General features: G+C 37.5%; 2 protein-coding genes, 1 long non-coding RNA gene and 1 pseudogene across 9 annotated transcripts; 3 read left to right on the top strand and 1 right to left on the bottom strand.

The window, feature by feature from the left end:
* Nucleotides 1-799: 799 nt before the first annotated feature.
* Nucleotides 800-5,040, top strand: LOC140970607 (zinc finger CCCH domain-containing protein 23-like). Of its 4 annotated transcripts, none has more exons than XM_073432412.1 (10): nucleotides 800-928; nucleotides 1,296-2,378; nucleotides 2,454-2,606; nucleotides 2,710-2,895; nucleotides 2,994-3,079; nucleotides 3,402-3,653; nucleotides 3,738-3,900; nucleotides 4,002-4,217; nucleotides 4,313-4,386; nucleotides 4,519-5,040. In XM_073432412.1, exons 2-9 carry the CDS (start codon nucleotides 1,468-1,470, stop codon nucleotides 4,344-4,346), a joined length of 2,001 nt encoding a protein of 666 aa, XP_073288513.1. In that variant the 5' UTR covers nucleotides 800-928; nucleotides 1,296-1,467; the 3' UTR covers nucleotides 4,347-4,386; nucleotides 4,519-5,040. The 4 variants fall into 4 exon arrangements, with proteins under 4 accessions (XP_073288513.1, XP_073288514.1, XP_073288512.1 ...); XM_073432413.1 differs by having other exon boundaries at nucleotides 835-917; XM_073432411.1 differs by having other exon boundaries at nucleotides 842-1,075.
* A 1,219-nt stretch (nucleotides 5,041-6,259) lies between these two features.
* On the top strand, nucleotides 6,260-15,299 carry LOC140957559 (calcium-transporting ATPase 4, plasma membrane-type-like; annotated as a pseudogene).
* A 1,346-nt stretch (nucleotides 15,300-16,645) lies between these two features.
* On the top strand, nucleotides 16,646-20,640 carry LOC140970606 (uncharacterized). 3 transcript variants are annotated; one of them, XR_012174158.1, is made up of 5 exons: nucleotides 16,653-17,312; nucleotides 19,373-19,612; nucleotides 19,848-20,024; nucleotides 20,121-20,389; nucleotides 20,511-20,640. It is a non-coding gene; the product is annotated as an uncharacterized lncRNA (long non-coding RNA). The 3 variants fall into 3 exon arrangements; XR_012174159.1 differs by having other exon boundaries at nucleotides 16,646-17,312; nucleotides 19,373-20,024; nucleotides 20,515-20,640; XR_012174157.1 differs by having other exon boundaries at nucleotides 16,648-17,312; nucleotides 19,373-20,024.
* On the bottom strand, nucleotides 18,165-20,513 carry LOC140970605 (cytokinin dehydrogenase 6-like). 2 transcript variants are annotated; one of them, XM_073432409.1, is made up of 5 exons: nucleotides 19,832-20,513; nucleotides 19,529-19,656; nucleotides 19,179-19,439; nucleotides 18,785-19,047; nucleotides 18,165-18,693 (listed from the first exon to the last, which is right to left on the bottom strand). In XM_073432409.1, the coding sequence occupies exons 1-5, from the start codon at nucleotides 20,433-20,435 to the stop codon at nucleotides 18,372-18,374; spliced, it is 1,578 nt and encodes a 525-aa protein (XP_073288510.1). In that variant the 5' UTR covers nucleotides 20,436-20,513; the 3' UTR covers nucleotides 18,165-18,371. The 2 variants fall into 2 exon arrangements, with proteins under 2 accessions (XP_073288510.1, XP_073288511.1); XM_073432410.1 differs by having other exon boundaries at nucleotides 18,165-18,717; nucleotides 18,788-19,047.
* Nucleotides 20,641-21,447: the final 807 nt, after the last annotated feature.

The raw sequence follows: 21,447 nt of genomic DNA, 5'->3' as shown, positions 1-21,447 counted from the left end.
CCGTCTCACAAGATACCTACTCTAAAAGTAATAATTTTTTATAGATGACCCAAATAAAAGATCTGTCTCACAAAATACGACCCGTGAAATCGTCTCACACAAGTTTTTGTCTTAACGGAATCAATTAGTATATGTACTTCAAATTTAATATATAGTAATAGATTACATGTAATTTATTATTGTTCTTTAAACTCATGTTTGACGTAATATAATATATAATAAAACATGTTAATTGCCTTTAACGAATACCCGAATCGCCACTAATTTGGTACACAAACCCGGACCCGCGTATGACTTGCCCCAAATAAGCAACATTAACGCGTGCACGCGACGCTCCCAAGTCTGCATGTAAGGGTTCACCGCCCGAAGCAGCTCAAAAAGAAGAGAAAAAATGGAAAATAGTGTGTGTTTGTGTGTCAGAGAGAGAACGTGCACTATATTGTACACAGATCTAAAAAGGACGACTATGCGACTCTCCAAGCGCCCCCATTAATATATATATTTTTTTGTGTTCGGTCTTTGGATATTTTTTTAGTATCACATTTCTATACAAATTGTATCACATTTTGTATGACATAGTACCACAATTTTGTGGTTAGAGAGTGAACCCAAAAAAATATTTTGATTAAAGATTTTTCACCAACTTTCTCAATTTTTTCTTTCAAAGTTTTTTTTTAAAAAAAAAAAAGAGAAAGGGATGGTATAATTTAAGTGCAGTCAATTCACGATAATTAAAAATTTACAGCTTTTGAATTATTTCACTGTTTTTATTTTAATCAACTGCCCATTTAACACGAGGGTGAATCTTTGGTGGGTTCTTTTTCCATATACTGAATTAATTGTTCTGTCCCTTGCATGATGCTGTTGTTACTGTCAAACCGCTTCTGAATCTTGAAGGCACAGGAGAGAAGACGGTGGTTTGGCTTTTGTTAGTTACTTCCATTGATAACAGGCGTTTGAAACTTGAACGAAGAGAGGAAAAAAGAGAAATATAATAGGAAGAAAGATGAAATCTTTTGATGTGATACTTGGTTTTCGGAGCAAGCTCTCGTGTTTATGTTTGTTTGATTCGGAGGTTTTTCTTGAATCTCGAGATCTTTCATCATTATCATCAGCCTGTGTTTGATGATGCAACTGTTATTAATTGTATTTCTTCATTAAGAAATTCAACTACTGTGTTTTTTTGTGTGCGGAGAGGCAACTTTGAATGGTTTTTTCCTTTTCTTTACTTTTCCTCAAAGGAAATACTCCTTTATTTAACACTTCCCTTTTCTTCTTTTTATGATTTGCTGCAGGTAGTGGACAACTGATGGTACTCTAATTTACAGCTGGTGGGTGTGATCGTGGAAGCAAGAAAAGAAAGATTTTTGTTTTTCACCCATTTGCTTTCTGCAATCTTTGCTCGCTTCAAGGTTCAAAATTTGTGAAGGGTTGGAGTGAAATCTGCTACCAACCCTAAGAGTAAACATGGAACCATATGAAGCAACAAAGATTGTCTTTCAGAGAATCCAAAGTTTAGACCCTGAAAATGCTTCTAAAATCATGGGGGTCTTGCTGATACAAGATCATGGAGAGAAAGAAATGATCCGCTTAGCGTTTGGCCCTGAATCTTTGCTACACTCTGTGATTCTTAAAGCAAGAAAAGAACTTGGTTTAGTGCAGTCATCGAATTCCCCATCAACTCCTCCGTCTCCTTCAACTTTTAGCAACCCTTTGTCAACACTTTCAAGGCAGAATTCTTGTTCTTCTGCTTCATTTAGGGTTCTCGGTGGTTTGAATCTTCCTTCTCCACTTAGTATAAGCTCCAGCTTCTCGGATTTTCATAGCTCGGATGATTTAACCAGTCCTGGTGGTTACATTAATGGCAGCTCACCATCTACTATGAACTCTGCTGCTACTCCCTTTTATACAAGTCGAGAGGTGGATTTGATCGACGAGCTTCAGCTTCAAGAACAGTTATCTTTCCTGAATGATGGAACCGACCCCGTTTGCTTCCGTCCTTATGACGGCAGCTGGGGTGGTGCCGCTGCGGTCCACCGGAGGAGCTGCTCCGTGAATGACATCTGCATGGGGTCGGATGATCTGGGTGGAGGAGGGTTTGGGTGGAAGCCTTGTTTGTACTACGCTAGAGGGTATTGCAAGAATGGTACCAGCTGCCCATTCCATCACGGTGGCGACGGTGGCGGTTCTGTGGCGGCGGATGGTGGAGCTCTGGCTGTGGGTTCACCTAGCAAGTTTCAGATGATGGAGCAGCAGTGCCAAGAGTTCCTCCGGTCAAAGTCAACTCAACTGCAGCGGCAGGCTTCTTTTTCTCCGCAGCTCACAAACAAATGCATGAATTTTCTTCTGCAGCAGCAATTTCCTGCCGACAGTCCGAGGTTTTTAGCAAAAAATAACAATGTTTTACCTTCTAGATCTTATATCACTTCTGTCTTACATCTTTGTTTTTTTAGAGCATTGATGATGGCCGATGGTATCTACAAGTCTAGCCGAAACAGGCTTGAAAGAAGTGATCTTGGAATAGTGAATCCTGGTTCGAGGCAAATTTACCTAACATTTCCAGCTGACAGCACTTTCAAAGAAGAAGATGTTTCCAATTACTTTAGGTGCATTATGTTTTCTTGAAATAAATGAAGTTGAATTCTTGCATTTCTAAGCTAATCGAGCTTTTGGGATTTTTTTTTTATGTATTTTTCTTTGACCTTGAAGTATTTTCGGGCCAGTCCAAGATGTAAGGATTCCATATCAGCTGAAGAGGATGTTTGGTTTCGTCACATTCGATTATCCAGAAACGGTGAAGCTCATTCTTGCAAAGGGTAATCCTCATTTCGTATGCGATGCTCGAGTTCTCGTGAAACCATACAAAGAGAAGGGGAAAATCCCAGATAAGCATAGGTGATTTGATTTATTAACCTTTTTATTACTATTTGTTTCTCGTTATGTAGTATAGGGTGCAAGATTCTTGAATTCTTGCTAATGTTGTGTTGTTGCAGGAGACTACAAATGGAAAGGGGCGAATTCAATGCATGTGGTAGCCCTATCGGTCTTGAATCTAGAGATCATTTCGATCTTCACCTTGGTAAGGTTCAAACTAATTATTGATGATCAAACAATTGCTTTATGCTTGCCCGCTCCCCATCATTGGGAAATATAAGCCAAGAATTAATTATATTCGATTGCGCGGTGTGAGCTAACGGGATTGCACAAAGGATTTTGAAGCTGCAATCGCAGGGCACTTTTAGTACAATTTTGTTGATCAATCTTTCCAGAAGCTCGTGATCCTAGTGGGTGGTCCAACACACTATATATGTTTATACGCTTGACTATCACTGTTTGGGTTTCCAAAAATGGCAATTTGGCAATTTCTCATACAAATATTGTAATCTTTGGCTGCACATTAGGTGCAAGAATGCTGTACAATACTCAGGATATATTATGGAGGAGAAAATTAGAGGAACAAGCAGACTTGGAACAAGCCATTGAACTACAGAATAGGAGACTTGTGAGCCTACAACTTCTTGATGTGAAGAGGAATAGCCACAACCGTACCCTCTCCACTGGTGCCATTTTTTCACCGTCCGCATGCTCGCCAACCTTTTACAATCAAAGCATGGTCCATTCTGATAGAAGCGGCTCGGAAGCCAAATTGGAAGGTTCCCATTTAACTAGATCCCATTTTCTCTGAAATTGCATAATCCATGTATGGAGATTGAACATGTGGAACTATGTTATTGCAGGAAATAGCCCGAATGGGACAATTCCATATCCGGTAAATGTTTATGCCAATGAGACCGTTAATCCTACCGAAAGCACGGTTGAGAATAAAGATTCTTTTGTCAAAAGCGAAAGCGACAACGGGAAGGAAATCCCCTCTAAAGAATGTGATTTACTACAAGAAAGGTTTTAGCTCTCTCTAGTCAAATGATGTAGATCTGATGGTCCGTATCATTATATTGTGCTTCCATGTATTAAAATTAATTATAACTTATGAAAAAATACAGCTCGGATCACAACCTCCCCGATAGCCCCTTCGCTACATCTATTGCTACCGGTGACTGTACAACATTCTCTAACAGTGTGGTGGAGACTGCAGACGAGAATGGATTCAATCCTACACCAGCTTTGAAGGACGATAGTTTGATCACCTCTCCAACTTTGTTTCCCTCTACTTCACTTGAAGTTACTCCATTCAAATCATGTTACTTCCATGTTCCTAGGTATATATATTTCACTACAAATCATTTTGTTGAACTATTATTGCGCAGCAGCATTAATTGGAGTACTAGAAAAATCACACATGACTTTGATGTAGGTTTGCTTCTGGTCATGAGACCATTGGAATGTAGGCTTAAATAACTTGTTGCTCTCCAACAAACCTTATTCGAGGTAAGACCCAGCAATTATTCAAGTCTTTATCAAAACTTATTCCTTCACCTAATTCAAGAACCATATCCCGGGTCTCTTTCGATTGGGGGAACGAGAAATAAGTGATCATGGTTGTTTTTCTTTTTTGGACAGGATAAAGATTCTTACATGTAAACCACCATACCATCACCACAGTTACCGCCCTTGTCACCACCTCACCAGCCGTTGGAACCACCACCATTACATAACTAATAAATACTATATTACTTTATTACAAAACAAAATATCCATATATAAAGGCAGCAAAGGAAGTGGGACAGCCATCTTTTTTCTCTGCTCGCTCGTTATATCTGCAAATAAATATAAATATGTTATATAAATATATGCTGCACTGTATGTTTCGGTCTCCTTTCACATCTTAGCTGAAATCTCGTTGGATCACAGGTATAAAAAGATAGTCACCATCTTACTCAAAAGACCAAAGGATTAACACTTTTATCATGAGCTCTAATTTTCTCTCTTTTGTAGCCATTGATGGCATCGATCTCCCGCTGTATAATTCCAGAAAAATTAAGGTTTCCTATATATAAACGAAGTCGATGTATAGCTGATGCGGATATTTTATGCGGCTGATCGATATAATAAATATACTATTACAAGATAGTTATAGATTTATATTCTTGTGTTAAATCTTGCATCTCTTCTACAAGATAAACCAAAAACTCATGAATATTTGTATGTGCAAAATTCGAGTATTGTGACTTGTTTATGGTCCCTCTGATATAGATGCTGGTTTTGGTCGAGTTCCTCTATGCTCGAGATGAGTAATTTTTCTGATATCTCGACAAATAATTAATTTTTTTTATCTCTCAACAATATTAGATCAGAAGTAGGTCTATTGTGAGATGGATGAGATGGTCTCATGAATTTTTATTTGTTAGACGGGTCAATCTTGTCGATATTCACAATAAAAAATAATACTCTTAGCATTAAAAAGAACATTTTTTCATGAATGATCTAAATAAAAGATCTGTCGTATAAAATATGATTCGTGAGACGGTTTAATATAAGTTTTTGTTTTAGATCATTTGAGTATGTTTCACGAATTAAAAATGTGACATTAATTATTATTGTGATTGTGAGAGAAAAAGTTTAGAAAATTGTCTTTCTACTTTTTTCGTTAAATAATTGGTTATGATTAGTGTCCTTTTCTGAGTATGATTACGGCATTAGCATAAGCTAGCTTTTAATATATTTATATTGTCCACGAGTTTGTCACTTAGCCGTTGATGTCTTATTTTGCATGATATGACAGATTTTTTTAATTGAAACTATTTGTTTTTAAAAAAAATAAAGATTCACATAAATTTGTGTGGCAAAAAATTTCATTCCTGCTGATTTTTTAAACATAAATTCGGATTGTTTTATTTTTTTTAAAAAATAATAATGAGATGGTGAGGATTAATGGAGGAAGAGTGAGGTTTTCGAATAAAAATTTTAAATATAAGGTATAAATTTATTAAAAATTACGAACTTTTGGGAAAATATTAATCCTCCAAGAAGGGTCACAAAAAGTACCTCATCAACATGGGAGATGACTTTGCATATGTTCTCTGAAATTACATCCAATGTTGATTGGGTCCATTCCACCAAAAGGCCATGTGACCAGTCCCTGTTCACTATTTTATTATTATAGTCCTCTCAAACTAATGCAACAAATAGAAACTCAATATTAAAACTGAGATTAAGAGATTGTTACATAACTTTGAATTGATTATAAACTCATTTGAAGCCGAATAATAGTTGTTTTCATTTGGCCACTCAAAATATCGAGTAATCGATCAAACTCGAGTAGTGTTTTGGCCGAGGGTGCTCGACCTAAGTACTAGCACTCATGGCATCACTCGATGGAGGTTTTCTTAATCTTTTTTGTAAAAGTAAGTAGTTAAAATATATGGTAAACTTACTATTTTATATGAGAATGAATTTTTAGATATAAAACTCAAATCCAAGAAGTTACCTGCTTTTGGATTTGTGTGTGAGATAAGAGAGATGAACAAGGTCTATTGTTTATGTATTGAGATAAGGTGTTTTGAGAATCAAATTGGGAAAGAGTTACCCGTGCACATGTGGGAAGCAAAAGGACCAGAGAATATCTGGGAGATAGTGCCTTGGTGACATTGCTTTACTAAAATTGTCTTCGCCCCTCCAACTTTATGAGAATTACGCAAGATAAGGTGCTTGTCAATTCATTATTCACTAATGTGGGCCGGGCCTAGTGATTATATTCTCATTATCGGGCTAGAAAGCCCAGGTCGGAAGTGGACGTGTAGATTTCTTCTCGTCCCAATGGATCCATGCTTTACGGGTAAACTACACATAATAAGATTAATTTAGCTGTAATGAAGTGTTTAATAAAAATTATCATCAATAATTCATATTGCAATAAAAAATAAAAACAAAATGTTGATTAATTAAGAAATAAATAGTGATGTACTCTTATCATGTGATTTCTATAGTTTTTATTTCTGAATACAGGAGCTGAAATTTTTAATGGTGAAGATGGGAAAAAAGAGATAATAGGTTCACAAACAGATACAGCATTACTTGAGTTTGGGCTGCTATTTGAAAGGGACTTTGATGCATGAAAACGAGAATTCAAAATCTTGAAAATCACCCTTTTAGTTCTGTCAAGAAGAAAATGTCGGTTCTTGTGGGAAATCCCGGTGGTGTGAGTCAGGTGTTAAAATTGGAACTTGGACCTAACATAACCCAAAAGCTAGCTCAAGAGGAGATGATTGTACAAACTCATATATACAACTCCTAGGTATTTTATCCAACCGATGTGAGACAACTAACATCAGGCATTCCTTAAAGGCGCATCGGAAACTGTTCTTGAAATGGGTGAGAAGATTGTAGGAAAGAAGGGGGAATTAGTGCCTTTATCTCATGAACAGAAAAAGGACATCACAAATGTTATTAATGGTTTTGCCAGTGAAGCTCTTAGAACACTTTGCATAGCTTTTAAGGACACGGACAAATCATCTGATGAATCAATCCCTGATGATAACCACACACTTTTAGCAGTAATTGGGATTAAGGATCCAGTGCGTCCTGGTGTAGAAGAAGCCGTAAAGACTTGTTTTAATGCTGGAATTACCGTGCGAATGGTGACTGGAGATAACATCAATACAGCCAAGGCCATAGCTAGAGAATGTGGTATATTGGATGATGATGGCATAGCCATAGAAGGCCCTGATTTTTGGGATAAAAGTACGTAGGAAATGCTGGAGATAATACCAAAACTACAGGTTTGACATTAGTCTAGAATACTAATTCGGTGTGACAATGTAGGAGTATCGGTATAAATCTTTGAAAAAAAACCTATTTTGCAGGTTATGGCACGGTCATTACCATCAGATAAACACAAACTCGTTACCCTCTTGAGGAAAGAATTAAAAGATGCTGTCGCCGTGACAGGTGATGGAACTAATGATGCTCCTGCTCTTCATGAGGCAGATATTGGACTGGCCATGGGTATAGCAGGAACTGAGGTTTGTGATTCCGTAGGAACTGAATCTCGATAGTATATTCATACTCAATCTCAAACTCAAGAATCAAATATAAAATTGAACCTCAACATTTGTAAAAACTCGAGTCCTTTACATACTCTGAAATACAAGCCAAGCCAAGGTCTCATTTTTTTCGTTTCATGATATAAAGGAAACTTCTGCATTATCCCCAGGTTTCTGAAGAAAATGACATCATTCTGAAGCTCAAGCTCGATAATTTTTATATGAATATGAACCTGAAAACTATGAAAATCTTGACCTATTTGCATCTATAAGATCAAGATTGCATACTGTTTCCTCAATGAAGGGAGCTTTCTTAACATCCCCAGGTTGCTAAAGAAAGTGCTGACGTGGTGATAATGGACGACAATTTCACAACCATTTTGAATGTAGCAAAATGGGGTCGAGCAGTATACATCAACATCCAAAAATTTATCCAGTTGGCTCTCTTGACTGTTGGTCCCACTTACAGTAATTCGAGATAATAAACTCGAAAACAAAGAATAAACTGGACACCGAGATTTACGTGGAAAACCCATAAAAATTATTAGGGTAAAAACCACGGGCAAGATGAAAAGAATTTCCACTATAATATTTTACGGTGTAAAACCCACTCACTGTGTTTCCAAAGAGAACACACACTCTCTTAATACAGGAGAACAAAACACCTCACAAATATTATAGAAATAAGCACTCAAATGCTATTAGATGAGAGAAAACTCGAACGAGTAGGGATGATTTCAGAATGAAGGGGGAGCTCTATTTATAAAGCCTCCTGTCAGTGTTAAAAAAACGCGTCTTCTGAAATTTCCTCGAAATTGCCTTTGGTGATTGCCAACCCACGTTTTTAATTTTCTTTGACCTTTCAACCGACATTTCTCCCACTTGGAGATTTGATTGAGAATCAAACACATCTCCACACATCCTTTCAATCTTTTCATTCCCTGCTGCTTACGTTTTCGCTAGACCACTTGAGGATCTCCACCACTCAAACTTATCAGTGTTCACTGGCTTGGTCAGAAAATCAGCTATGTTGTCCTTCGTATGGATCTTCTGCATATCCACGATTCCTTCCTCTACTACTTCCCGCACAAAATGAAATTGTACTCCAATGTGTTTAGTCATGGAATGAAAGACTGGATTTCTTGCGATGTACAAGGCACTCTGACTGTCACAAAACAAAGGAACATTCTTTTGTTTGTGCCCGATCTCCTCCAATAACCTTTTAATCCATATTGCCTCTTTGCAAGCTTGAGTAGTTGCCATATATTCTGCCTTCGTTGTAGATAACGCCACAACTGTCTGCAGTTTTGAAACCCAACTTACTGCTCCCCTTGCAAGTGTAAACACATAACCAGTAGTAGATTTTCTTTTATCAGGATCACCAGCATAATCTGAATCGACATAGCTCCTGAGTGTAAAATCCGATCCTCCATAACATAATGCAGCATTCGAGGTACCCTTAATGTATCTAAGGATCCTCTTAACAGTGCTCCAATGCTCTCGTCCAGGATTCGCCATATACCGACTAACTGCTCCCAGTGCTTGAGCAATGTCCGGTCTTGTACAGATCATAGCGAACATCAAACTTCCCACTGCTGATGCATATGGTACTCGAGACATCTCAATCCTCTCTGCTTCACTGCTAGGACACATCTCGGAGGATAACTTGAAGTTAACAGGAAGAGGGGTCGATATTGGTTTGCTATCTTGCATGTTGAAGCGTTGCAAGACTTTCTTCAAATAATTTTTCTGGGAAAGCCAAATCTTTCTGTTACTTCTGTCTCGGTGAACTTGCATCCCTAGAATCTTGTTTGCTGGTCCGAAGTCCTTCATATCAAATTCCCTAGCCAACTGTGCCTTCAATCCTTGGACCTGATCTTTGTTGGGGCCTGCTACCAACATGTCGTCCACATACAACAGCAAAATGATATAACCATCACCAGACTTTTTGAAATACGTGCAAGGGTCTGCACTCAGTCTGTTGTATCCAAGGCTCATGATATAGGAATCAAATCTCTTGTACCAACACCTCGGCGCCTGTTTGAGACCGTACAGAGATTTATTCAACCTGCAAACTAAGTTCTCTTTGCCTTTTTCCGCAAAACCTTCTGGTTGGAGCATATAGATTTCTTCTTCAAGATCTCCATGAAGAAACGCCGTTTTCACATCTAGTTGTTCTAGATGTAGGTCAAACACCGCACACAATGTCAACACTATTCTGACTGTTGTAAGCCGAACCACAGGAGAAAATATCTCATTGAAGTCAATGCTTTCTTTCTGAGCATACCCTTTTACAACCAATCTAGCACGATACCGCTCCACTTGGTTATTGCCATCACGCTTGATCTTATAGACCCATCTGTTTCCAATGACTTTCCTTCCTCGTGGTAGTGTAACAAGATCCCAAGTTTGATTCCTGTCTAATGCTTCCAATTTTTCTTGCATTGCTATCATCCACAAGGATACATCCGAGCTTTGAGTAGCTTCGTGGAAACTCGATGGCTCACCATCCTCTGATAATAGACAATATGCAATGTTACTTTCAGTGACATAATCTGAAAGCCAACCTGGTGATATTCTGTCTCGAGTTGACTGCCTCACATTGGAAACCTCAGACTCAACTTGTTATTGTTCTTCGTGTTCTGGTACTGCTTCACAAGAAATTTGACCTTCATCCGTCTTATTTTCCACCTGAAATATAGTAGTTTCTGAATTCGGTGTGCCTTGGTGTCTCTTTACTTTATCTTCCTCGAAGATAACATCCCTGTCACGCCCCAAAACGGGGGTTGGTCGACACCGGCGTTGCTCTCAAATTTACATTCGAAAACAACAAGCCTCAGAAGTACAGAATTCAGAAAATCAGTCTTTTATTCATAATACTGAATATTCAATGTCTGATACAACTCCATTAATAACGTTTTACAGCGGAAATGTAAAACCAGAATTACAATGTCTGAACAGATGCAGCGGAATATAAAATATAAATCAGAACCGAGAACAACGATCTTCATCACCAATCCCAAAATTGAATCTGCTCTTCTTCTTCTAACTTTTCTTCCTCGTTCTTATCTGAGATGAGTTTGATGGGTGAGTGATATGGTTGTCACTCAGTAAGCAGGGGCGGGAATAACTCCCAGTTTCGAAATCCCATTTTACAGAAATAGCAATATAATAATATACAGAAAACTCTTGTTTCCAGAACATGAATCAGAATTCAGAAATCACAATATTCAGAACAGAAATCAGAATTAGTAAGCACTGAGCACGTTAGTGAATTTCATGGCTAAACTGATATCAGTCCCCTATATGTTCTCTCCTCTAAGGGGCGAGGCCAGAATCAGAATCAGAATTCAGAAATGTTCAGAATATATATTCCTACAATTAGTTCACTAGGGAGTTTCAGTGCTTCAAAATCAGATATCAGAAATCAACATAAAATATGCTTTAAAACAGATATTATCAAACTGATTTCAAGATATTCATACATAAGCCCACTTACCATAATTTGCTGAAAGAATTTCGGTTGAAGTCTGGAAATCAGCTGTTCTTGCTACTGGTTTCTACTGCTCGAAAATCAGCACTCTCTTAACTCGAAAATTCAAGTGATAATCTCAAGATTTGTGTAACACCAATTTAGAGACTGATGGTGTTATTTATAAGCAAGGTTCCAGACTGTTTGCCTCCCAATTAATTGCCATAATCTGCCATTACAACCTTTAATTTACATGATAAATGCTTCAGTTACAAATCATAAGTTGGATTAGTAACTGTCTGCTGGAATTCGCTCTTCTGCTGCTGGATTCGGTCTGCTGGATTCTAATCTGCTGGAAAAGATCAGCTTCTAAAATAATAGCTTCTGCTGGAAATCTGTCTGCTGGAAAAATACCATCTTCTGAATTATTGAGTGCTACTGGAATTGTTATCTTCTGCTGGAATTTCTGGGTTATCTTCTGATGGAATTTCAGGTTCTCACAATCCCTGCTGATGACAAGCTTGTGAACAGTAGGATCCCACAAGCGAACCCCCTTTGCTCCATCAGCATAACCCAAGAAGATACATTTTCTGGATTTCGAATCCAACTTTGATCTTTCTTGCTCATTGTACAGAACGTACACCAGACTTCCAAATGTATGCAAATGAGAATAATCTTTCGGCTTCCCGGTCCACATCTCCATCGGAGTCTTCAGATCAATCGCCACTGAAGGAGAACGTTTGATAATATAACAAGCGGTTTTGACTGCTTCTGCCCAAAATGACTTTTCTAGACCTGCAGTCCTCAACATAGCTCTTGTTCTGTCCAACAAGGTCCTGTTCATCCGCTCCGCCACTCCATTTTGTTGAGGTGTGTAAGCCGTTGTGAACTGTCTTTAGATGCCCTCATGTTGACAATATGCATCAAATTCGTCACTGGTATATTCTCCTCCATTGTCAGTTCTCAAACACTTGATTTTCTTTTCTAAATCAAGTTCAACCCGCGCTTTGAAATCTTTGAAGATCTGGAAAACATCTGATTTCTTCTTGATCGGATACACCCAACATCTCCTAGAGAAATCATCAATGAACGAGACAAAGTATCTCGCTCTTCCTAGGGATACAACCGGTGCTTGCCAAACATCCGAATGAATCAGCTCCAATATGCTTTTGCTCCTGGCAATAGAAGTGCCAAACTTTAATCTGTGTTGTTTACTGGTAACACAATGCTCACAAAAGGGTAGTGACACTTTGTAAGTCCTGGCAGCAGCTTCCGTTCTGAGAGAATTTTCAACCCCCGTTCTGACATATGCCCGAGCTTTCTTTGCCATAACACTGTTAATTCTTATACTGAACCATTTGATGCAACAGCTAGTTCTGCCTCCTTGTGTATTTCTCCCAAAAGTAAATACAGATTTGCAGCAATCTTTTCCGCCTTCATAACCACAAGCGCACCCTTCACAATTTTCATGATCCCGTTCTCGATCCGAGTTTTGCACCCGATGTCATCCAATTGCCCCAATGACAAAAGATTCTTCGTCAGTCCTTTCACATGTCGTACGTCCTGTATGGTGCGAATGGTGCCATCAAACATTTTAATTTTGATAGTACCGACCCAGCGATTTCCAAGACATGATCATTTCTCATGAATACAGATCCTCCTGAGACTGGTTCATAATGATCAAACCATTCTCTCCGAGACGTCATGTGCCACGTCGCTCCTGAATCCATAATCCATGTGTCACAAAATTTGTGTCAGTCTTCTGCAACTGTTGCCGCTTCGCTGAATAGTATTTCACCACTGCCTGAAGTACTGGCCACATTTCCTTGAGAACACTTGTCGATACTCGTACACTCTTTCTTGAAGTGCCCTTTACCGCCACATTTGAAGCAGTAAATATTTTTCTTCTTACTTCTTGACTTTGATCTACCTCGTCTTCGGCTTCCACTGGAGTCACGGTCCATAAATCTTCCTCTTATCATCGGTAAAGCCTCTGCCTGCTTCGATGTTACCAACCTATCTTCTTTATTCTTGCGCCGCCTTCTTCTCCGAGAACCGCAGTTAAGACATCGTCGAATCTTAGAAAGCCCATAAGATTATTGTTGGTTATGTCGATGATAAGTTGATCATATGAATCTGGTAGACTTTGAAGTAGAAGCTCCGCACGTTCATTTTCCCCTATTTTACGTCCCATGGAAATGAGTTGGGCAAATAGAGTATTTAGTGTGTTGATATGGTCGGTCATCGATGAGGATTCTGCCATCCGAAGAGTATAAAGCCTTCTCTTTAGGAAAATGATGTTGTGTAGCGACTTGACCTCGTACATCTTTGTCAGAGTATCTCAGATAACTTTGGTTGTTTTTATCTCAGAGATACTTGACAGTACTTCGTCTGCTATAGCCAAGTGCAGATTGGCAACAACATTGTCATTCATCTCATTCCACTTTCCATCATCCGTAATTTCCACCGGTCTATCTCCAATAGCCGCCAATCACTTCTCTTTTCTTAAAACTGCTTGTATCTTTATTTTCCACAGCATAAAATTGCTTCCGTTGAACTTTGCTATCTCGTACCTTCTCGCCATTATGTCTACAACAATTTTAGTAGACTGGACAAAATAATCCCGCCTTAGCTAAAAAATCTCAAAAAATCTTTTCTGATGTGGAAGATCAGTCTAGGCTGCAACCACAGAGCATACTCAGAATTTTAAGAAATTTTAAACCAGGCTCTGATACCACTTGTTGGTCCCACTTGCGGTAATTCGAGATAATAAACCCGAAAACAAATAATAAACTGGACACCGAGATTTACGTGGAAAACCCCTAAAAATTATTAGGGTAAAAACCACGGGCAAGATGAAAAGAATTTCCACTATAATATTTTACGGTGTACAACCCACTCACTGTGTTTCCAAAGAGAACACACACTCTCTTAATACAGGAGAACAAAACACCTCACAAATATTATAGAAATAAGCACTCAAATGCTATTAGATGAGAGAAAACTCGAAGAAAAGATGATTTCAGAATGAAGGGGGAGCTCTATTTATAAAGCCTCCTTTCAGTGTGAAGACGCGTATAAAACGCGTCTTCTGAAATTTCCTCGAAATTGCCTTTGGTGATTGCCAACCCACGTTTTTTATTTTCTTTGACCTTTCAACCGACAGTGACAAGTTTTTTTTCAGCATGTATCACAAGTAGAATTCATTCAGGAATCATTATTGGAATAGACTTATTTGATCTCTCAATCATATATGGTATCCAAATATCGAAAGAGACCTTGTATTACTGCAGGTTCTGTGCCACTTACTACTGTGCAGTTGCTATGGGTAAACATGATAATGGATACAGTGGGTGCATTAGCGCTTGCCAAAGAACCTCCACATGACGGATTGATGACGCGATCACCTGTTGGAAGGAATGTGAATTTGATAACAAAGCTTATGTGGAGAAATATAATTGGTCGTTTAATGGGAAAAAAGATCTTCAAACTCAATGATAAAGATTCAGATGCTACTCTCAACACTCTGATCTTCAACACCTTTGTCTTTTGCCAGGTATATAACATCTACACTATGAGACACTTTTAAGCCATTGACCCAGAATCTGACTCGGACACAACAGTGAAAGTAGAGTAAATGCAAGACACCATACCTCCGGGCCGAGAACTATGGATAGTGAGCATTGAGTTAGGAGCAGGAAGTTAATTTGCTTGTTGCCATTGTTCTCAAATGCATCCCTGTTTCGGCTACTAACCGTTACCAACTGGACCTGATCGAACATGAAGAAAAACGTTTTCTTTTTATTTTCAAAAGAAATCTGAGTTAACTTTTGGGTAGATGATCGAAGTTATGAGTGCAAATCCTTATAGAAAAGGAAAGGGATTCTTGTTTTCAATGATTTTTAAATTCATCTATTGTTTTATTGGTTTTGAAGAAAGTGTAAGATCTGGTCATGTAAAGGCTACTCGAGCCACCGATGTCGTTTGAGCTGATGGAGCAGGCTATATATATTACGCTGCGTATTTTAAATGATGTGTGATTCATATTTTCACTCCCATTATTCGAAAATAAAATTAGTATTTTTTGTACATATTCTGTTATAACAAAATTAACCATATTTTAAAATTTTTGAATTCTTCACGCAATGTAAAAATAATTTAATACTTAGTAAATCCTCAAATAATGAGTTATGAAATAAAATATTTCATATATATCAGTATTTAAAATCTATAAAATTATGTTATATAAAGATTACCAACTTTTCATAATAAAAAAGGAATCACCACACACACGTGTCGTTCCATTTCCTATTATGGAATGGATGCTTCTTCTTTTTTTAGGGTTCCCCTGGATAATGCATTTACCTTCATTCGTCGCTCAATATGCAGGCATGTTACTGGATCAGACCGGAATTAACCCGTTTCGGATTATAAAATAATGGAATCAAACGAATCCAATAACATATTGGATTAAAGTAGTTCTGGATTTACCGAATTATGTATATAATTCAATCCATAGAGTCAAAAGGAAACGGGTTGCACCGTAATCGGATTGTTGACCAAATTAAAAGGTGTAGGAATGGGTTGAGATAGGATTGAAATCAATGTTTTTATCTTCAATCAATATATATTTAAACATGTTATTTTTCATGCAATGCATTCAAAAATCAAATATATTATTTGTTATATGCAAGACGGATCAAGATCCTCTGCTGTGGGGAATTTAAAAATCAAATATATTATTTGTTATATGCAAGATCTGAATAATATATTTGATTTTTAAATGCATTGCATGAAAAATAACATGTTTAAATATATATTGATTGAAGATAAAAACACAGCAGAGGTGCTGTCTATTTAAAAAAAAAAATTTATTTTTTCAAAAATTAATATTTTTATATTTTAATTATTTCAAAATCAAAATTATATTTTTTATATTAAAATATGTGAGTAATAATCTAATTTAAAGTTACAGTTTTATTTTTGATTATAAATATATATTGTGATGGTAAAATGACGTCTCTCTTATTATTTTTTTTAATAATTTTTTCAACTCTTTTTTTTTAAAAATGTTAATAAAAATTAATTTTTTTGTTACAAATATGTGATTACGAACCAACAAGAAAAAACGACGGTACGTGTAATTTTTTTTAATATTATAGTTCTTTTTTAAAAAACTATTTTCTATTTTTTTTTATCTTGTTAACAAGAAAAAACGACCGTACATGCTTACCGGGCTACGCACTGGTTCCGATTTCTATGCATGGAACCAAACCGGTCCTGGTCATAACCCGTAATTCCAGCTCGGTTCCAACTGTTGCCATTCCTATCTTTGTCTAACTGTCCCTATCACAGATTCACAGGGAACCGCCAGGTTCTGATCTGAACTGGACTTAACGGGTTGGTTCCGGAACTGTTCCGGGTTGAACAGCCCGTTAAACATGCCTACTCTACTCCCAGTTTCCCATGTATATCTCTGAAATCCTGCAAGTTGGTTGACACCACGACACAACAAATGCGATGTTCAAGGTATAACTGAAGAAAATTCTGCCACGTAGAGACCTCGACTTGTAAACGCCTCCTGCCTGTCAAGTGCGGTTTTTGGCAAAAGGCTTCATAGGGTCTGTCCCTGAAGCAATCCAGCCAATGCATGATATAGTGCCATCAATTTGCTCACATCTATTTGAAGTTGGCAATAATAAAAATGAGTCGAGTCGCATGGTCTTGAGATTCTGACAGCTTTGGTGCCCATTTCACCAACAATGCTTGATTCTGGCACCACAAAAGATACGGATAGTGAAATTCAACAGGAAATAGACAATCCTCCAATCGAAGTTAAAAAGAAATGTTGGTGATGTACCTTCAATTCTGAAGTCTGTACACTCCACTATCCAAAAATGGTATGAAGAATCTATGCCTTTTTCACTTTTTATGTTCCACTATCTGTATGACATCGTATAACATGTTATGGGTGGGTGTAGATTCTGTGCTCTCTATCATCAAATGATTTCTCGAGCATTCATTTTAAAAGTTCAGGTTTTAGTCTGCTATTTAAGAAGTTCCGTGACAAATATTCTCATGAAGCGATCTTGTGGTACTCAAAACTTAAGCAGCACTTCATGTGCGTACACGTGTGTACATATATATATGTATATTCCTTGTGCATTTGTTAAATATAGGGGTGATTTAAGTCAAATATTTAAACACTTTATTTATTTGGGTCATTGAGCATACATTGCTCTGGTAAACATAGCAGTCACAATTAGTTATATGTCAACAAACTTTGCTGCCGAAGAAATGAAACGAAAGATATGGTATAGTGAGGACAACTATTGTATGAGGTCTACCTAGTGCTAGATGTAGAGTCGCATTGTACTTTTAGTTTTTCCCTGAAATAAGTGAAAATTGTTGTTCTTTTAGTGTATAATTTATACTATACAGCCTCATATGTATCCACATGAAGTTTAAATTAGGTTGTTCAAGTCTTAGCCAATGGGTTGAGTAAACTTTATTGAGATTCAAACTTCATTTTTTTCTGTCAATGCCCGCAGTGTTTCAATGATCAACTTGGTTCAGAATTTGAACACTGATGACCAGTTTAAAATTTGTCTAATAATGCTTCAATCTTGTTATTGAATTCGATGCCTAAAGAATTGTCTTCCTGTAATATGATGACTGTAAATGCTTTTATCATTGAATATGATAGCATACCATTGTATGTAACTATTAATTATAATTCTTTAAATTCAATAGAATTTAACTGGTGGCTGAGTCTGAGACCTTTATACAATACCAAGAATTGGGGAAAAATATGGAACTTGCATAATCCTATCAATATAGCAAACTAGACCTTTTCTAAAATTTGGTAACCCCTCGGCCTGCACATTAGATTTCCGAGAATTGATTGTAACCTTTGAGCACATTCTGTAGGCAGTTGTTCAAATGACCGAAGTTGACTGTCATAAAATGGACACGGCCTTTTGAAAAATCCTCTGTCCCGGGGCGAGTATTGCTAGAGGGTCGTAGGCTAACTTCCTCTGCATGAAGATTTCCCACCGCCGACCAAAATGTGCTTGCCACTCTTCCCGTGTAGTGTAATGAGGCAGATATTGCTTTACTCCTAAGTTGGCTGCCTCACAGAAATCTAAAATCCTTTTGTTTAGACTTAGGATGTATTGTAAGCCGTCATGTTCTGTGGACGAGGGAACTGCGTGTGGAAGAAATGCCACCAGGTAGAAAATGTCTTCCTCTGGAAGTACAAATGAAGTTCTGTTGTCCCACCTGAAAATAAATGATCGTTGATTTATTGGCGAAACTACATGAAAGAGCTTTATACATTAGTTGTCTGAGAGTTTTTAAGCGAGATCTTTACATCGATTTATTGACTGGGTAGACGAGGACTGGGCCGTTATTCGTGTCCGTTAAAATGTTGCCGAAGACAACGTCAGCAAAGATGCTTATCTGGCTTTTTGGAATAATTAGATTGAGCCACGGGTGTGGAAGATCCCATATTCCCTTAGACCGTAGTTTCAGTTCCGCTGTGTGCACCCTGTCCAAGAATTCTACATATGAAACTTCTGTAATAAAGAGTGTTGAAGTGATGTAGTTTAACTGAGACAACAAGGAATCAACTTCCTGCATAAGACAAAAAAAGGTTTTGGATATTAGAATAACGTTTGATTGATTCCTCTCTCTCTCTCCGAAATTTCAATATTTATTTAGAAACGGAAATAATGCTAAACTATTTGGTTCGTCATGAATCTCACCATGTCTATTGTATCAGCCTCGTGCGGATTAAAATTTTTGGTCAATTCCAGACAAAATAATGTCTTTCCATCAGATATAAACTGATTGGCTTGAGTTGTGTCATGGAGATTGAATGATGATCTCCAGTAATTAACTAGACCACTCTTGTTTATGATCACAAGACCTTCTATGTAATCAAAGGTGTTTTCTGCAGATATTAAGTGCTCCTGGTCTCTTGCAAAAGTGGAGAAGTCTGAATAAAGAACTCTAATCCATTTCACCTGTGGCAAAGTTGAATTACAATCTTGTGAACCGTTCGACCATTCAAAACACTGAAAATAATTATTGACCAGGCATTCAGCATTTTTACCATCTTCGGTGCTGGCTCGAGAGCGATTCTTGCTCTAGTTATTATGCCAAACTGGCCTAGTCCGCCCAGAACTCCGTGAAACAGGTCAGCATTCTGCTCTTCCGAACAAACTACCACTTCTCCTTTTCCTGCATTTAATCAATCTTTGTTTGAGAATTGATGAAAGAAAGATATTATTCGACAAGCAACTTGAAGTTATTATATAGCAGAGATTTTCTCAATGTAATGTTCTTTCTGAACTTTTACTCGTGTTCTATGTTGCAATCTACCATCATGCCATAATATATATTTTATTACACAAACCTGTGACAACCTCAAGCTGGTGGACATTACTGATTTGCGGCCCATGTCGAAATGCCTGTCCACTGATTCCCGCATTTGACAACGTACCACCTACTGTTAAATGGAGGTAATCTGTCCAAGATTTTGGTGCTAGCCCTTGTTTCAAGCACTCATGCAAGATATTGATCCACAGCTCGCCAGCCGAGACATCGACGTAAGTGAATTTTCCTTCATGAACAGTCATTTCTTTCCCAGTTAGTGATTCCATGTTGATTACGATTCCATGTGGTGCTTGTGCTTGACCTTGCAGCGAATGGCCATGTCCTCTCGCCGCAACAGTAAGCCCAGAACCCGAACCCATTTGCCAAACATGCTGTATAGTTGTGGCGATATCGGACACTTTTTTCGGGTGAAGAACAGCAAAAGGAAGGAAATGAATTTGGTTTCCAAAATCTTTTGCGGCAAATTCATTCCCATCGAAACTAAAACTCCCCTGGATATGTAGTGCCCTTAATGATGATTCGAGGCTAGAAAAACAGAGGCTTAGTTTGATAGCCATGCAGCAGCATACTATCAAAGGTACTATATTTCTAGTTAATGAAATACTACTGCTATTCTTTTTCATGTTTCTTTGCTTCAGGATGTCTAAAGAAAGGAAGAAAGAGTAACTTCTAAATTTTGTGTTTTTGAACTTGGAAAGGCAGAGGTTGAGAGTATAGAAGAACAAAAGGGTGAAGAGTAGAGGGAATTTAAAGAGAAATTTCGTGATGCAGAATCAACCTATCTTCAGTATGAAGAATCCGTATGAAGACTGCCTACTCGAATGGATGGTTCTCAAGTTTCTTTTTTAGTTCTTTTTGGGCTCTTTTGTGTACAAACAAGAAACACAATCACTCATGCCAAGTTGAATATAAAAAATCACAGAAAAAGGAAGATTTGGTAGAGATCTTCTTTACTTTTTTCACACAGTTCCCACCAAATTTTCACCTTTTCCCGATCAAAGACAAAACCATCTATAATCCCATTCCTCATTTACCATGTTAAGGATGACCTTTTCCATTTGTGGAATGTGTCAAAAATTTTATGGCTTAAATGGTGGCTTATTGACTTGCCGTTGAGTTTTCGTTTCTTTAAGAGAATAATTGCAAATCTTAAACTTGAGATTTTGTGAGAGGGACTGATGGCTCATCCTTGTATTTGTTATAGCTGGATTCTCTCACAATGGGTCGATACGGACAAGTGAAGTTCGGTGAAATGCCCATTTCGTTTTCTTGGACTAGAGATTTGCCGTTGCCGTATGTTGAGTTGGGACCTCTGGCTTAATGAGGAAAATTGAAGGTAAAGACAACTGAGAAAACTCTGCTCTTTGCATTAATGTTGGCAAGGTTTAAGGCAACATATGGACCATAAGCATATAATTCTTTTGTTTGTTCTATGGCTGAAAACAAGCAACTCTGCTATAGTCACAATATTGTATCGTCCATAAATTGTTTACTAATATTTATATTTCAAATTCGAGCTTCAATTTTTTCTAGCTTTATTGAGATTGGCTTGACATTTTAAAAAACACACTTCTAATTTTTTTAACAAAATAGTTTGAGTTGTTTCAAAAAAAAAAAAAAAAAAAAAAAAAAAAA

This window comes from Primulina huaijiensis, chromosome 2 (genome assembly GCF_012295235.1).
Source record: "Primulina huaijiensis isolate GDHJ02 chromosome 2, ASM1229523v2, whole genome shotgun sequence".
NCBI classification, from domain to species: Eukaryota; Viridiplantae; Streptophyta; class Magnoliopsida; order Lamiales; family Gesneriaceae; genus Primulina; species Primulina huaijiensis.
This window is presented reverse-complemented; position numbering and strand designations above follow the sequence as displayed.

Excerpts from the sequence above, each read along its gene's own strand:
- LOC140970607 (XM_073432412.1), top strand. The coding sequence starts at position 1,468 with ATGGAACCATATGAAGCAACAAAGATTGTCTTTCAGAGAATCCAAAGT. Across the intron at positions 2,896-2,993 it reads AAAATCCCAGATAAGCATAG|GAGACTACAAATGGAAAGGG; the intron begins GTGATTTGATTT and ends GTGTTGTTGCAG. Across the intron at positions 3,654-3,737 it reads CTCGGAAGCCAAATTGGAAG|GAAATAGCCCGAATGGGACA; the intron begins GTTCCCATTTAA and ends ATGTTATTGCAG.
- LOC140970605 (XM_073432410.1), bottom strand. The coding sequence starts at position 20,435 with ATGAAAAAGAATAGCAGTAGTATTTCATTAACTAGAAATATAGTACCT. Across the intron at positions 19,440-19,528 it reads TCGAGCCAGCACCGAAGATG|GTGAAATGGATTAGAGTTCT; the intron begins GTAAAAATGCTG and ends ACTTTGCCACAG. Across the intron at positions 18,718-18,787 it reads GTCTACCCAGTCAATAAATC|AAATCAACGATCATTTATTT; the intron begins GATGTAAAGATC and ends AGTTTCGCCAAT.